The sequence below is a fragment of the Cordyceps javanica genome, chromosome 5 (genome assembly GCF_051103115.1).
Source record: "Cordyceps javanica chromosome 5, complete sequence".
Taxonomy (NCBI): domain Eukaryota; kingdom Fungi; phylum Ascomycota; class Sordariomycetes; order Hypocreales; family Cordycipitaceae; genus Cordyceps; species Cordyceps javanica.
Window position 1 is genome coordinate 3,860,177 of NC_139299.1, and position 15,512 is coordinate 3,875,688.

General features: G+C 50.6%; 5 protein-coding genes across 5 annotated transcripts; 2 read left to right on the plus strand and 3 right to left on the minus strand.

Annotated features, from left to right (window-relative positions):
- Positions 1-715: 715 nt before the first annotated feature.
- Positions 716-3,238, plus strand: V2A60_008400 (uncharacterized protein; the record flags this gene model as incomplete). Its single annotated transcript, XM_083259673.1, has 6 exons — positions 716-894; positions 944-1,170; positions 1,234-1,530; positions 1,591-1,938; positions 2,325-2,440; positions 2,939-3,238. The coding sequence occupies 6 exons, from the start codon at positions 716-718 to the stop codon at positions 3,236-3,238; spliced, it is 1,467 nt and encodes a 488-aa protein (XP_083115799.1).
- A 174-nt stretch (positions 3,239-3,412) lies between these two features.
- Positions 3,413-3,936, minus strand: V2A60_008401 (Cyanovirin-N; the record flags this gene model as incomplete). The annotated part of the gene is made up of 3 exons (XM_083259674.1): positions 3,413-3,417; positions 3,483-3,638; positions 3,780-3,936. 3 exons carry the CDS (start codon positions 3,934-3,936, stop codon positions 3,413-3,415), a joined length of 318 nt encoding a protein of 105 aa, XP_083115800.1.
- Positions 3,937-6,664: 2,728 nt separating this feature from the next.
- On the minus strand, positions 6,665-8,218 carry V2A60_008402 (uncharacterized protein; the record flags this gene model as incomplete). Its single annotated transcript, XM_083259675.1, has 3 exons — positions 6,665-7,546; positions 7,598-7,698; positions 7,747-8,218. 3 exons carry the CDS (start codon positions 8,216-8,218, stop codon positions 6,665-6,667), a joined length of 1,455 nt encoding a protein of 484 aa, XP_083115801.1.
- Positions 8,219-8,745: 527 nt separating this feature from the next.
- Positions 8,746-10,380, plus strand: V2A60_008403 (aldehyde dehydrogenase domain-containing protein; the record flags this gene model as incomplete). The annotated part of the gene is made up of 4 exons (XM_083259676.1): positions 8,746-8,790; positions 8,839-8,908; positions 8,996-9,426; positions 9,478-10,380. The coding sequence occupies 4 exons, from the start codon at positions 8,746-8,748 to the stop codon at positions 10,378-10,380; spliced, it is 1,449 nt and encodes a 482-aa protein (XP_083115802.1).
- Positions 10,381-11,085: 705 nt separating this feature from the next.
- Positions 11,086-14,556, minus strand: V2A60_008404 (uncharacterized protein; the record flags this gene model as incomplete). The annotated part of the gene is made up of 2 exons (XM_083259677.1): positions 11,086-12,698; positions 12,750-14,556. The coding sequence occupies 2 exons, from the start codon at positions 14,554-14,556 to the stop codon at positions 11,086-11,088; spliced, it is 3,420 nt and encodes a 1,139-aa protein (XP_083115803.1).
- Between the last annotated feature and the right edge of the window lie 956 nt (positions 14,557-15,512).

A 15,512-nucleotide genomic window follows, 5' to 3' on the forward strand; every position in this document is an offset into this window, starting at 1 on the left:
TTGATTCGAAGCGCGTAGGAAACATGTCGTAGTTGCTTAAGTTTCAGAGGGGACCCTCGTCAGCAACATGCGTAAGAGTATTTCAGAGTGCATAAGCGTGCCAAAGGCCATGCCTGAAAACATCTCCCTATCGGTTAGGCACCCTCCCTACTTACTTAAGTACTTATTGCGCCCTGTAGGTCGGCAGGTACCTACCTGCCTTACCAATAGGTGCCTTATCCTTGGTACCTGGGCAACTGGGCCCGCAGTTGCCAGGTACCGAGAGCCAGGGTCCGGGGTGAGCCACAAATTACAATGCTGACAGCGGAGATTACCTACCTTGCTACCTACTGAGTACATAGGTTATCAAAGGCACTGGCGTAAATGCAAGAATATCCCCCCGCGATTGTCATGGTACACTGCACCGTTCGCTCAGGGCAGCGCGAGACGGGCATTCTTCAACACCTCTGTTACACTTGTCATGTGCATGCGGAGGTTGGCCCAGCGCTTGGGTAGGGCTGGTATTGGCAAAGCCCCGCCAAGCTCACTGTGATAATTTCCTCGGCCCTTTACGGAGTAGATCGACGTGGAAGACTTCTTGGCCTCACCTCTTGCACAGCCACCACTATCTCGAGCTTCTCCGGCGCAGACTACAAGCCGGCTCTTGTTTCCGCCTCTACTCGAGGTCAAATTTCGCAAATGCTGCCGGCGGGGCATCTATGCCGCCCTAGCAGCAATGCCGGTCAAGGAACCAGCCGTGACTGCAAAAGCGCAGCGGCGGCGGAAGGCGCCGACGCTGCGAGAACACGACTGGGAGCCGCTCAAGACTAGAATTGTCGACCTGCACATTAAGGAAAACATGTCTCTGCCGGATGTGAGGGCACTCATGCAAAAAGAACGGGGGTTCGAAGCCACGTACGTGCTGCATAGTGCTTGCGCCCGGACTTTGCTAATCTGGTCCAAGGCTACGACAATATAGGAGCCGTATTTCGCATTGGGGACTCGACAAGAACGTCAAGAAAAAAGAAATGCACTTTATTGCTCGAAAATACAACGAAATGAAAATACGTAGCAAGTCAAACTCAACGTATACATTTCGTGTCCGCGGCAAGATTGTTCCTCGCGCTAAAATACGTCGCTGGGTGGAAAGGACTGGGCCAAATAGAACAGATGCCATACAGGACAGCGCAAGTAAGAGTTGGAGCCTACAGTACCCAAACATGTGTCATGCAAATTCTAATGCTGTCCTGTTAGGCACGCCAAGCGATGTGAGCTATTGGTCGGACTGCGAAGAGCAGACATCCGGCGCAGGCCAGATGCTGTGCAAAGGGCCCGAAGCAGATCAAAAAGCCCACGGACGCTCTGTATTGAGTGAGCAGGAGACTAGTGAGGAGTTTATTGATGATCCGATCAGAAACCGCCTCGCAAGTCTCGTGCGCTACAGGCAAACATCTGCCGCAGACTCGCCCGTCTACTCACTTAGAGACCTATACCGACAGGAAGATTTATCTAGCCTGCTCGGATCGCTAGAAATTGACGATGTCCTTGTGGGTAAGCAATATCGGTCTTGAACAGTGATAATCCCGAGTATTGCTAATATACATATAAAAGGACCGTATACTGCCGATGCGGAGGATGACAGCCTGAATGAGTTGAATCGTCCACACTCTGGCTTCGCGCCTGACCTGCACACATCAGTCACCGACGCTCTTTCCGGATTCGAGATTGCACAAAAAGCCCAAGAGGGTAATTCCAGAGGGAAACTTACATCACTTGTTCAAAATTTCTTCGAAAATGCCCACCACTTTGTACCAGTCCTGGACAAGCAAGACTTCTTGCAGCGCTGGCATTCAGACAGGGAGGCAATCCCGCCGGCGACGCGCAGCGCCATCTATAGTCTGGCAGAGATCCTCAACGGCGTACCGGAAAATGCGATGATGTGGTTTCAACTCGCAAGAGGTATGTATACACTGTTTATCACTTGCGCTCCAACAAGCTGATTAGGTCAAGGCCAACTTTCCCCGTCTCTCAAGTCACCAGACCTTAGCACTCTGCAAGCCCTCTTAATTCTGCTAAAGGCGAAAGAATCAATGCCAAAAGAGAATTACTACTATGACTCGTGGTTGGGAATTTCTAGATGCATTGAGATAGCTCAAAACCTTCAACTGAGCCATCATACGACCCATCGGTTGCCAGGCGCCTGCGATTCCGGTGCAGCTGGATGTCGACTGAGACGCCGAATTTGGCAGACCGTCTATGTAGTTGAGGTGATGATCAGCTACCCAAAAGGTAACAATAAGCCCTGTTTACTACCTGCGATGTCGCAGAGCTAATGCCAGCCCTAGCATACTCGGCTCTCACCGTACCTGTTGCAACGGTGGACTTCTCCCTGGGCTTGCATGAGCTGGATGCTGATTCGGCTTCAACGGAAGATTTACAATTTACGCAGCTCGCTCGGCTTGTATGCACCATTAAAGAATTGTACTCTACCTATCTCGTGGGGAAGGTCAACCCGAAACTCGCCACAGAGGCCGAGTTTCTCCGTCACAAATCTGCACTCGAGAGCTGGTTGAAGAGCCTCCCTACTCACTTGAAAGTTGACCATAGTGATAACGAGCCGATATATCTAAGTTCTGCTTTCGTCGGACACTTGCACGCCTTTTACTGCCTCGGTTCGATCATGCTCAATCGGGTCCAGCTATCGCTTTACGATCGGCATACCGCAAATGAGCAATGGTCACGGCATTTGCTCCGCTGCCATACAGCAGCCAAGGTGCAATGTCGCCTTCATGAGGCTATAATTGAACAATATGGCTTGCAAGGCGTGGAATGTATGCAACGAGGGGCGAACTTTACGATTTACTGCATGCTCCTTTGCGTAGCCATACATCTAGTTAGTGTCTAGGCCGCTGCGCCAGCTGTCTTTGGCAATAGCGTCCACTCACTAACTGCACATCAGGCTACTCTAACATTGCCGGATCTGAGACTGCAGTCCGATGCTGCCGCTTATCTCGCCCGACACATGCGGCTTTTGGAAAGTTGTCATAAACTTTGGCCGTCACCGGAGCTCGCCTCGCAAGTCAAAAAACTCCGAGAGCTACTGGCTGATAGCGCACCAAAAGATCTAAGATTAGATGCGACGTTCTGGTCTGAGGACGCAAACGCAGCCGCCCATGCCCAGGAGCTGATGAGCGACTGGCTGGGGCCTGAAGATGTGGACGGAAGTGACGTGAATTCCTGGATCGACGCTTTCCTTTGAGAACACACAAACTACGGCAAAATTATGGGTGAGGGCAACAAGAATGTTGATTCAACGGATATATTGCTCTTTCTATCGAGAATGGCTACCTTATTTATGCAGCCTGACTTCCTCATGCCGAACCCCGAAGTCGGGACGAACAAACCGGACTGCTAAGGCGCGATCGAATGTTGCTCAAGCTACGAAATTGAATCAGTCAAAATTTCCTGACGTGAGACGTTTTCGTGGAGAGTAAACGACTTACCGAAAGACAGGCTGCCGTTGTCGTTGCCAATACGCTCAGCGAGGTTGACGTCCGCGTCCGAAGAGTCATCGCCTCCGCGGAGGCGCGCACGAAGGATAGGGACTTGTGCATCTCCCTCGACACTGAAGGTGATGTTCTCGGCAGATCCGGAAAAGTCTAAACCATTGAGTACCTGTTAGCTGGTGCTCCGATCGCAAGCTCCTCCTATGCATTGACAACGTGGGCTTTGGACCTGCGAGAGAGTTGCCTTTCACATAGAATTTCGACGTAGGAGAATGAAAAAGAAAAGAGGCTTACCTCTGCCACCCCACTCGAAGCGGCCATTGTTGTTCCCAAGGCAGGTGTTCAGGTCAAGTTCGCTCTCGACGTCCTCACCGTTGCCATTGCGAACACTGGCGCGGAGAATGTGGCCGTCATCAACACGGATGTTGCTGCTGCTGGTATTGAAAGACATTTTGAGGGAGAAAATCCTTGGTATAGAGCTGATATTTGTTTTTTGATTGAGTAAAACCAAGTGAGTGTAAATTGCAGGAGGGAGCTACTCTATATAAACAAGAAGTGTACACCGACAAAGCAAGCCCCTCATTTCAATAGGCGAATCGATTATCCCGTGACCCCTCATTCTCATCTGTCCCGAGTGCGGGACACCTTGCGGGCTCCCAGCTGGCCATGGGCCTTGGACGGGTCTGGTGGATTTGGCGGTATGCATCACGGCCCAGGCAGATGCTCCGACAGCGCATAAGGTGACGAAATGAGGCGCTTTGATAGCGACTAGCGGATCCAGTATCACCTTGATTTCATCACGCCAGTACTCCTGACCTTGGTTGCCGACACGATTGAGAGCTGCACTCGTACTGGGGGGAGGACGAACATGCTGCAACCTCGTGCACATCTGGCAACATGGAGGGACCCGTTGACCGGCATACAACTTTGCCCCAAGATGAACATCTAAGTTAGCCTTGTGGGCCACTTCAAGCCTGCAGACAAACAGACAAGGGAAAACACCAAAGCTCCAGCGCATTCACTGGGGTGCGACAGGGTCTCCCTGCACGACGGCAGCGTCACCCATCTATGCTCTGTACCCTGTCGGGCTGTGCGTGGCGCAGCACGATGCTGGATACAGCTCATCGGGACTGATTAGAGACAAGTCGGCGCCGGCTAAAGAGCATTCGTTGCGTCTTCTGAGATGCCCAATTGCAAGTAACGAAAAATCGAGCCATGTCTAACAAGGTAGTAACGAAAGAAGGTGGAGTGGGCGCATGCTGGTGGAGCATGTTCGGTCTGGGCCGTATGTACGTGGACTTGTACAGGGACTACCGAAGCACTAGTTCGAACCAAAGTCTCCTCCCTGTGGGTGCGGTGAAGCGCTTATTCTACTGGGTCATGTTTGGCCTCACTGTCATTCTACTCGGCTTGGCTTTCACGCAGCAGCAGATGCGGCTGAGGTAGGATCAGCTGCTGCGACCTGCCTTTCGTGTATCCCGTGTCCTGCCGATGGGTTCAGCCGGAACTCGTCTAAGCATACAGGGTCCCTGAAGATGCCTTTCTCCCGAGCAGCAAAAGATTGGCGTCAAATTGGAAATAGTCCCCAGAGACGCGCTGCAGCTCGTAGAACGGGGCGGCAGTCCCCCTCTCGATACTATTAGTCTGGGCAGCAGGGGTTCGGCGTGATCTGTCATGAACGGCACATCGCCGCTCAATGAGTCGATCCGGCCCAAGAGGAACCCAAGATGATGGAGAGATGCCCTGGACAGACTCTTTGGAGCCAAGCGCCCAGCAGGGTCAATCATCACAAAAGTGAAGCCCCTCTATGTGTGTGTAGCCAGTTTCCTGGAAGCCCTCTCACCGGAGAAAAATGGCGTTGGAGAGTTCCGAGTGGTATCGGATGGCAAAAGCCTCACTAATGCACCGGTTTTCCACCCAAAGTCATGGCCATGATCCTAGCAAGGACTCCAAGACCAAAAGTAAAAAGAATCTTGGGCACTATTACCAATGACGAGAATCGAAACACTGTCGATTATAATGATACGAAAAGCGCCCTCATAGAGGAGCTGTGGGACCAGTCCTCTTCGTTGATGAACGGCCCCGGACCAGAAACCGTTCAAGTCTTATCGACTTGGGAATAGATGTCATATTTTGAGAGCATACCGAGCACGGTCATAGAAACCCCCCCCCTCTTCGTTTTTTTTGATACACCGCATTGCGTAACAAAAGACATCTCCAGTTGTAAACACCTCTATGGGCAGAGAATCGAGACCTTCCATGTGGACGCACCTGGCGTTTGTTTGTCGCCCAAGCGCTTTTTGAGCCGATCTTGGATGCCACTGGTTCGCCAGTCACAGTTGGCCTCCAAGACAACTGACGACGCGAACGAGAACAGCTCCCGCTTCATGGTCTACTTTTACCACTTTCAGGCCTCTTCTTTGGGACTTGCGGGGAGCCGCGACGTGCCACGAGGGTAGTCCATATAGTGATTGAGAACCTGAACCTGCTCGGCCTAGAGCGATCCCATTTCTGACACGTCTCCAACTGGTTACCATGGATGTTGTGCCATTCAGAGGCGCAAAAAGGCCCTTCCACAATCAAATGGCCATCTGAATTTATGTATACGGTCCAAGTAGATAATGGGGTCAGAGTAAATTACGTACTACGTTGTCTGGGCGAGGTGCGCAATGGATGATTACTTATCCCTTGGTCCGCTCAATGTCCACTAAAAATGGACGACGTGACCGTGGTGAAGAGCCTGTTGACTTCGACAGGGATGTGCTCACGAATTCTTCTAACAGTAACCTCTATTCTAGTTGTTTTGAATATCGAATTTCAGTTTCAGGCATTTTCTATCCAAATTTGATAAGAAAACGAGGGCATGGCGCTGATTCATCGTGAACCTAGGTCTCTGATCAGTGCGCGCCGTGTGGCTTTGCTCTGTATGTTAGTTGCGCTGGTACAAGATTTACCAGATTGCCCCTATTAAAACTCCTTTTTAACATTGAGTGGTTTTAACTGTTGCTCTTTTGCCCGGATTACGTATTTTTTATGTGTTTCCCAATACTTGTCCATTTCATTCGCGCGTGCATACTCTACTATAATAGAGAGCACAGTCCCCCATCGTCCAGTACTCGCTCAGTCGGCCCCGGGTGAGAATACTAGGCAGCCGAGACGCTTAGAGACAACAAGTCAAGTTATAGCACATAACGGATATTTTCCTGAAATCCATCTCCCTCGTCCGTACCGTCCTGCTTTCGCTGCAAACAGCGGTTGTGCCAAGCGAGCGCTAGCGTTACGAGAATCAACGATGCGATGCCTAGACTCGCGATACCAACGCCGGTCGCGAATCCCGTTGGATACTCGGGCCGCTCCAAGGTAATAAAAACGTTGCTGGCCACGAAATTCGCACAATTGCCGATGCCCAACTGTATCGCACTGGCCACGGCCTGTTGCGGACGGCCACGTAGGTTGCTGTTGAGCCACCCAAGCAGTATTGGAAATTGCGCGACAGATCCGGCCGCAATGATGTAGAGCGCAAAGTAGCGAACTGCCGCCGGTTGCACTTGAGAATACTGCAGGCACCAACCAATCAGTGCAAGAATAGCTCCGGCAAGCACGAATGGCCACCTGAATGAGACCTTTCCCGATGCGTAGGAAGTCAGGAGAGTCACGGACATGCTGACCATCCAAATAGGTATGCTCATGACCTGAGCCCGCGACGCGGTCCAGCCCAGTTCCTTGAGAATGGTTGGCGTGAAGGAAGAGATGGAGGCGGCGCCCATGTCTGCGCAGAAGTAAATCAGCGTAAATGACCAAATCTTCCAGTCAAGCAGGACTTTGCTCCAGTTGAGGCCATGAAAGTCGATCTTGTCGGCCCCACGGTCTCGATGTAGACGAGCGCAAAGTAAAGCCCGCTCCTTGGTAGTGAGGAACGTTGCCTCCTGAGGAAATTCAGGAATAACAAGCCATGCGACAAGCCCAAACAAGACAGTCAAAAGTCCTTCCAGAATAAAGACCCAGCGCCAGGCTTCATAGCCTCCCAGGCCATCCATGTTCTCGATGGCGTATGCAAGGAGCTGGGAGCTGAGTTAGCAGACGTGCGGGAGGACTCGATGTGCAGGACTTACGCCACTGAAGGCGCTGCCGAGTAAGGCGAAACAGAAAAAATATGAAAATCGAATATAACACTCGTTTCTCTTGTAGTACTGGCCGATGAGAAGAGCAGCGCCTATTTTGGTTAGCGATTGCACTACAATCTCTTCAAAAAGGACAATACCAGGAGGTAACACGGCTTGCATGATCCCCATGATGAATCTACAAGCGAGAAGTCCACCATATGTCTTCGTAAGTCCCTGGCACATGGAAACGACACCGAGAATCAACATTGCCCCAGAAAGGTAGTGGTTGGGTTTGATCCTGTTCAGGCTCATGAACAAATTGCTCGGGATCTCTACCATGATAAACGGCAGATAGAAAATCCACAGGCAATTGTTGAACCCCGTGGATGGCATTGCCAGAGATTTCTCTAGGCCAAAGATTCTCGCGTTGGCAATGTTTGAGCGGTCCAAGAATGAGACTAGATACAATGTTCCAAGAATCGGAATCAAGCGAAGGTCGCATTTGAGAAGCAATCGCCTGGCGGCCGTTGGATCTTCCAGGTCATCATCATCTTCTGATCGCGCGGACACAGAGATGCCTGCGTCAACCGCTTGGCCTGTCTTTGTGTTATTCGTGAAAGGCCCAGCCATAGTCGGCACGACCATGTCTCTATGCAATCGATGTCAGGTTTAAACACTCGAGAGAAGTCTGAAATCACGCGCGGTCCGATATTTCCAATCATCCCATGTAATGTTACTACACTGTTGCAGTAGCCTGATTGCAACTCCACACTATCGGCCACTCCCAATGCCTGTAGAGTGAGGTATAGCGTGCGCCACGAGAGCCTTGTTTCTCTATGCCTCACCGCTCGGCACCAGGGACGGCGCCACTCCCGTCCCTGATGGGAGGCGTTGATGAACCGCGGCGCTGTTACCAGTTGGCTCAATAAGGCATAGATGCTCGGCAGTCGCAAGGCTCCCAGGTCGTCATTTTTGTGGTTGAATGTGTCGTATCATGACAAGCATGACACTCGGTGCGTTACTCCACATCTATGTACTTATTATACCATTGCTGCCACATTGTAATTAGTGACTAGTAAACTCCTGGACATCGCCAGTGTTGCCGCCACTACATCTTTTGATAAAACCACCTAACCTTGCATCTGACGAAAAAAATAATGACTGACAAAACCATTGAGACTCGACTTTTCATCAATGGAGAAGTAGGTAGCAATAAACCACAATTTCAAGACAACTGCTCATCGATTTAGTTCCGGCCTTCGTCCAGTGGCGAAACCTTTGAGTTGCGCTCTGCTGTGTCTGGGGAAGTCCTTGCCAACGGTCAGTTTTACTTGACCAAATGCCAAAGTTGCTTCTTGTTTCAGCATTTTTCAAACGGCCGGCAGTTCTAACATGTGAGCCTGAAAGTTTATGAAGCTACGAACGAGGATGTGAACGAGGCTGTCGCCGCAGCCAAAGCGGCCTTCCCCGCTTGGGCGGCATTGTCTCCATATGATAGAGGGAGATACCTTGTGAAACTAGCGGACTTGATCTTGGAATCGCATGCTGAGTTGGCCCGCCTCGAGGCAGAGTCCATGGGCCGTCCAGTGTCCAGCTATTTCGATGCTGTGGCTGGCTCCAAGTACTTTCGGTATTTCTCCGAGGCGGCCTACCCACAAGGGAGCTCGAGCTTGAACACTCCGGGGTTCGTGAACATCACGCTCAAGCAGCCAGTTGGTGTTGTTGCGGCCATTATTCCCTGGAATGTACCAGTCGTTTTCTTCTGCAAGAAATTAGCGCCCGCCCTCGCTGCAGGTAATGCGGTAGTTCTCAAGAGCAGCGAAAAGGCTCCCTTGACAGTAGGCATCAGAGCGAACGACCCTTCTGTTTTCTGTACTAACCGACCTCAGAGTTTGTATGTTGCAGATCTGGCCAAAAAAGCTGGATTCCCTCCTGGAGTCATCAATGTTCTCTCTGGCCATGGCCCTGGTGCGGGGGCTGCGCTGGCGTCGCACTTGGACGTTCGTGCTCTTAGTTTCACCGGCTCAAGCAAAACCGGCAAACTCATTGCTAAAATGGCTACTGATTCTAATATGAAGAAAGTCATTCTCGAGCTAGGCGGGAAATCTCCAGCAATTATTTTCGACGATGCAGACATTGATGCTGCTGTCCGTGACACACGATTTAGCATCCACCTTATAAGTGGACAAACTTGCATGGCAAACTCTCGCATCTACGTTCAGCGAAAGATTGCTGCCGCTTTTCTGGAAAAATTCAAGACTGCATTCGCCTCCTCTCGCATGGGCGACCCGACAGATCCCAACACCACCCAGGGACCACAGGCTGACAAAATCCAGCACGCTACAGTGCTCCGCTACATTGAAATGGGCAAGGAGACCGGAACAATGGTAACGGACGGGCAGGATGCCCCTGGTCTGTTTGTCAACCCAACAATCTTCATAAACGTCCCGGAGCATGCAAAGATTATGAAGGAAGAAGTATTCGGACCTGTGGTGATCATAAACACTTTCGACACTGAAGCTGAAGCTGTGCACAATGCCAATAATACCGAGTATGGTTTGTATGCGGCAGTCTATACGAAAGACCTGGACCGAGCGATGAGAGTCGCCCCTCGGTTGGAAGCAGGCACTGTAGGTGTCAACTGCACAAGCCCGACAAAGGGTGACGATATGCCATTCGGTGGCCAGAAAAGTAGCGGGATTCAGAGGGAAAGCTACATCCACAGCATGGAGACGTTCATGGAAACGAAATCAGTCTTGATCAAAGTAGCGGGTCTAGAAGCCACCATTTAGCCTCTGACAATGACTCGGAAATTGCCAATCCGATTTAATACTCGATATCAATGTTTGTAAAATACACTTTCGTCGCAGACCAGGCACCCGTCCCGAGTCTATGTCTCCGGTCTGCATGCTAACTGTGCTACTTGAGAGCAGACTGTTTTGTGATGGGGTCATGCTTTCAATCCCACCACCGCCACCTGTAGATTTACTCTACTTTTGCGACACTACACCTGAGCATCATGAGGGATGCTAGTGTGAATACACTGACGATTCACATGTACAGCGCATATTTGCGTAGCAATTTGTTGTAATCACCATTGTGGCTGTCGCGAGAACTCCAAGGATGCGAACGGCGGGACTTCTTATACTTGAGGCTGCTCGCTCTCGAAAGAAAAGACGGCAGACCGACAGCGGATCAGGCCCGCATCGGGAATGAGCTTTGGCTTTGTGTGTCTTGATTGGATATGTTCAAGGCGCCCGCTTTCTCCGATCGGGTGCAGCGGGAGCCTCACGGGTTTTGTCTTCCCAATAGTTAGTGTTGAATGAATGAAAGCGTGTGTGTTGCGCCAACTGGAGCATTTCACGCAGTTTTTTTCTTGTTTTCAGCCTCTATAATATGAATTCGCTAAAAAATAATAATAACAGTGACCAATGAATGCCTCGCAAGTATACAGCTGCATGCGTCAATCGCAATTAATGACCCCCAACTGTCATTCGTCAGGTCTTCTCCTCATAGATTGTCGCAAACCTGGTCAGGACGCTCTTCAGCGCTGACCTTCTGATTGGTTTAGCCAAGAATTCATCCATGCCCGACTCCATACACTCCTTGCGATTACTCTCCTCCGAGAATGCCGTGAGAGCCACGATTGGCGCGGCATACCCCATCTGCCGAATCAGTCGGGTAGACTGTATACCATCCAAGTTGGGCATCTGAACATCCATAAAAATCAAGTCAAACTTGCGATTCTGTTCCATGTTCATCTTGACCAACTCATATGCCTCGCGGCCGTCTTTGGCGATGGTAACATCGAGAACCTTTTCGAGCTTGAGCATTCTCCGTACGACCTCGATGTTCGTGGCATTATCGTCCGCCACGAGAACACATAGGTCGTTGCTTGCCGACCCATTCGTAGAGTTCTTGGCCTTGTCGACTTTGGCTTTCTGTATGGCCGCTTGCGTTTCGACACTCGTGGTCGGTGGAACGACTGTAGTAGGGTTGGGAGGCGACACTGAAGCTTGATTGGGATTCGGCGGGAAAAACGGCGTACTTAAACCAACAAGGCGGGGTTGGATATCGCTTCGATGACTGTCGTTGTTTGTTGACGTCGTCGCGGGATCGGGTTCTTGTGCTAGCACGCTGCTTAGTGAATTGCGATGGCAACTGCTACCACCACCACCAGTCGTTGAGCCGCCAGCGCTTGGTGCCCTCGACCTCGGCCTCGTGCTTTCGGATCGTGTGCTAGGAACTCGGTCGCTGATATATTTGAGAGGTATTCGTAAGCTGAAAGTTGAGCCAAGCCCCTCATTGCTCTTCACAGTGATTGTGCCCCCCATTAGTTTAGCAAGCTGCGAGCAGATGCTCAGACCGAGTCCAGTGCCGCCAAATCCTTTGCTCAAACTTGAATCGACCTGTACAAACGGTTCGAAGATTTTGTCCTGCATGCTGTTGGGTATACCTCGTCCGGTATCCTCGACCTCGAACGTAAACATATATGTTTTCGGCGTCTCATCGACTATGGCTGGTGAGCTGGGGCCAACTCGATCAAAGATAAAATCAGGATCGTCAATCGGCTCAATCTGGTTGGGTTGACCGCTTCCCGCTGGCGTGCCAAGTGGTGGTCTTATCGAGATTGGTGCCGAAGATACCCTCGTCCTATCGCTGCTTTCACTCTGAGGGTCGGAGTCACCGGCCTGCGTCGTTGATTCGTTGCTACCCTTCATTTTGAGGTCTTCTCCGCAGCGTATGCGGACTTGAATCTTACCACCAGCTGCCGTAAATTTCAGGCTATTGCTGACGAGGTTGATTATGACTTGTAAGATTCGATGTTGATCTCCCAGAATATACATGTCTCGTATGCGGTTTGGTTGTGTAGCTCGTGACGGTGATTGTTGAACGAACAGATAACCTGGATTGGCTTCTTCGGGCACAGGACCAATGAAGATGACGTCCATTTCGATTTTGCTCTCCCGAGCTTGTTTCTCAAAAATTGATATGATTTGTGATCGAATCTCTCCTAGTCGGAATTCTTTGTGCTCCAACTTGATCTCATGGCTGATCTGGTTCTTGGAGAAACTGAGCAAGTCTTCCAATAGATGCAGCAGTAGCTCACCTAATACCTCAGAGTTAGCCCGGTTTTATTACATTACGGAGGATAACTCACCAGATCTGTAGAGTGTTTTTAAAGAATGCTGTATATGGAGAATGTCATTCTCTTCCATACATACAGCACAGATGCCCATGATTCCGTTGAGTGGTGTCTTCAGCTCGTGAGAGATGTTGGCAATAAATAACGTTTTGCTCTCGTTGGCAGCCTCGGCTGCTTTCTTACTGATCTCCAGTTCCCGTGTTCTTTTTGCTACTTGATGGTCAAGAGAGGTATATTGTTTGACAAGCTCATCTGTCATTTTGTTGTAAACTTCCGTCAGCTCTGTTACCTCGTCGGTAATCAGATGTGACCTCTCCTTGACCCTGCCTGGTATCTTGAATACGCGGCGGTGATTCTCGATTTCAGCCGCTGTGAGTGGCCGCTGCGGCTTCGAAAATTTCCTCTTGAGGTTCTGAAAGAAATTACCGATGAGAGTGGAAGTCAGTGTACCACGCGAGCTTGCTGCGAGTTTCTCGTCGTCGCTATACATGTGATCGTAGCCCGGCACGGTGATGGTCTTTTCAGTGGCTGTTTTGAGTCTCCGAATAGGGCGGACACTGAAATATGCGCAAGGAATAATGAGCATCATGACTAAACCAGCAGTTCCGAAGGCACAGCCAACTAGTATTTTGCGTAGCTGGGATATAGGGAGGTAAGCCTCGCCGCGAGACTTTTCCACTACTATAGCCCAGTCAACCAGTGTGGTCTGTGGACGAGCAACACCAACTGCCACTGAGAATCCCTTTTCGTTTTTCGCTGTCAGACTTGCACGGGCATTATTCGCGTTCCCATTATTCGTTGAGTAGACGCTATTCACAGCTGGGTAGCGTGACAGAATGAAAGGCAGCTGCCAGCTTCCCTCCATCAGTCCGTGACGGTCGGCCTGGCCGGTGCGTGCCATCGGTGGCAGAACGATTCGCACTGAATAATTACTCAAAGAGTCCTTTGGTGGTCGATATGTGACATTGGATGGCAAAAGTGGTGGTGTGAATCGGTTGGATGGGTCATCAGGAGTGACAAGTAGCGCCACACCGCTGCTACCAAGTCCATCGATGGCTGTTTGGATGTCGAGAAACGAGTTCGCGGCAGCAACCAGGGTGAGATAACCAAGAATAAAGCCATTAGAGCGAAGAGATCTGATGGGAATTGTGAGAGATATGAGCGCGAATGTTTCGTTGATGGCCAGCGGGCCAAGTAGCAGTCCTCGGCTGTCGCTCAACAACACGCCCGGGAAGGCGCTAGCTGCGACGGCGGTTTCCGATGGTATGTAGGGGTTCGGGTAATCCAAGGTCTCATAAGTGATGTTGGGATACAGAGAAGGCGGATAGCCAAACTCAGAGTCACTCAGGTTGACGGGTGATCCGGTTGGAGTGAGGTAGGGCAATTGGATGTTCTGGATCTGCGTCCCAACACCAGAACCCGTGACACTGACAAGGCCAGTCGCATTCTCGCCGGTTTGGTTTCGCGAGTAGACGCGCGCCTGCAATAAACCAGTGAAGCTACTAGTAGCGAGGGCGCTCTGCAAGTCCGTTACTGTAGGTTCAAACGGGTCTTTTGTCGTCGAGTTGCCATTATAGTAGTTGACTAAGGACTGTTGTATCAAGATGCGCGTGGAAACTGTGCGACTGATTGTGTTGAGCAACTGCAGCTGGGAGTCAATCTTGGCAGCGTACAGCGACGCTGCGAGGGCAAGGCTCTCGGTTTCCACATTGACAACGAAGCTTTGGACGTATATCCATGTCGGCACTGCGACAACTGTTAGGGCGAGTAAGGCGACGGCGCTTACAAGCAGCGCAAGCTGTACCCATATGGGAACTCTCATTCTGTCAACTCGACAAAGCCCGAGCTCATGGGGAGAAATTTTCCTCTTTGTCTCGGCTGTGGGTTTTTTGCCAAGTTCTCGCACACTAATAAGTCCCAGGCCATAGGTTTGAGTGGTTGGAGCGGCTACCGTCCTCGAGGACACCTGCAAACCGAAGAAACTCGCGTCAAAAGATCAAAACTGCAGAGGCTACAAGTCGGGCGGCTGGTGTAGGAAGCAAAATTGCAATAAACGACAAAGGGAGAGCAACCGGTTTCCTGCACCCCGTACTATGATCCGTCAAAGACACTATGTAGTGGGCGTGGCTTGCGTCTGTATAGTGCTCATGGGGTGAAAAACACAGTAGCATCAGGTACAGCGCGCCGTTATAACGATGCGTTCGCCCCATAACTGGCCGTTGAAGCTGGACAGGGGCGGACAAATGGCTCCGCGTTCAGTGACATAGACGCCACTTATGCCTTGTGCAACTGGTAGAAGGAGAATGCAGTTCATCGAGATTTCCTTAGTTCTAGACCGTTCCGAGGTTAGCCACATTTCACTATTTGCGGCCCTCAACGTTACGAGATTTTCAATTTCGGCCAATAGCGCCGCGAGAAGGGCGCCCCTGTACGAAGAATGTCAGAAGCAGAAATCTCCTGCCACGAATGCTAGCTCAGTCGCTCCGTGCAATGCCCTGTTTGATCCATTTTTCGTTACTGTTATTTATTTTCTCTTATTATCGAATATAAAAGCCTCGCGAGTTCGAGTTGACTTACCCGATATACCACCAATGTACCCTGTCAAATTGAAATCAGGGAGAGCTTGTAGGGACGCAAAACAGTATAAAGTGAAGGTAAGTACAATACAAGAATACGAGACGAGCAAAGTATTATTAGTACACCAATCTGCAAGATTTCCATGAGAACTCGCTGGATTTCGGCACGTCGCGCTAGTGGCAGTGTAAAACTTTTCGGCCA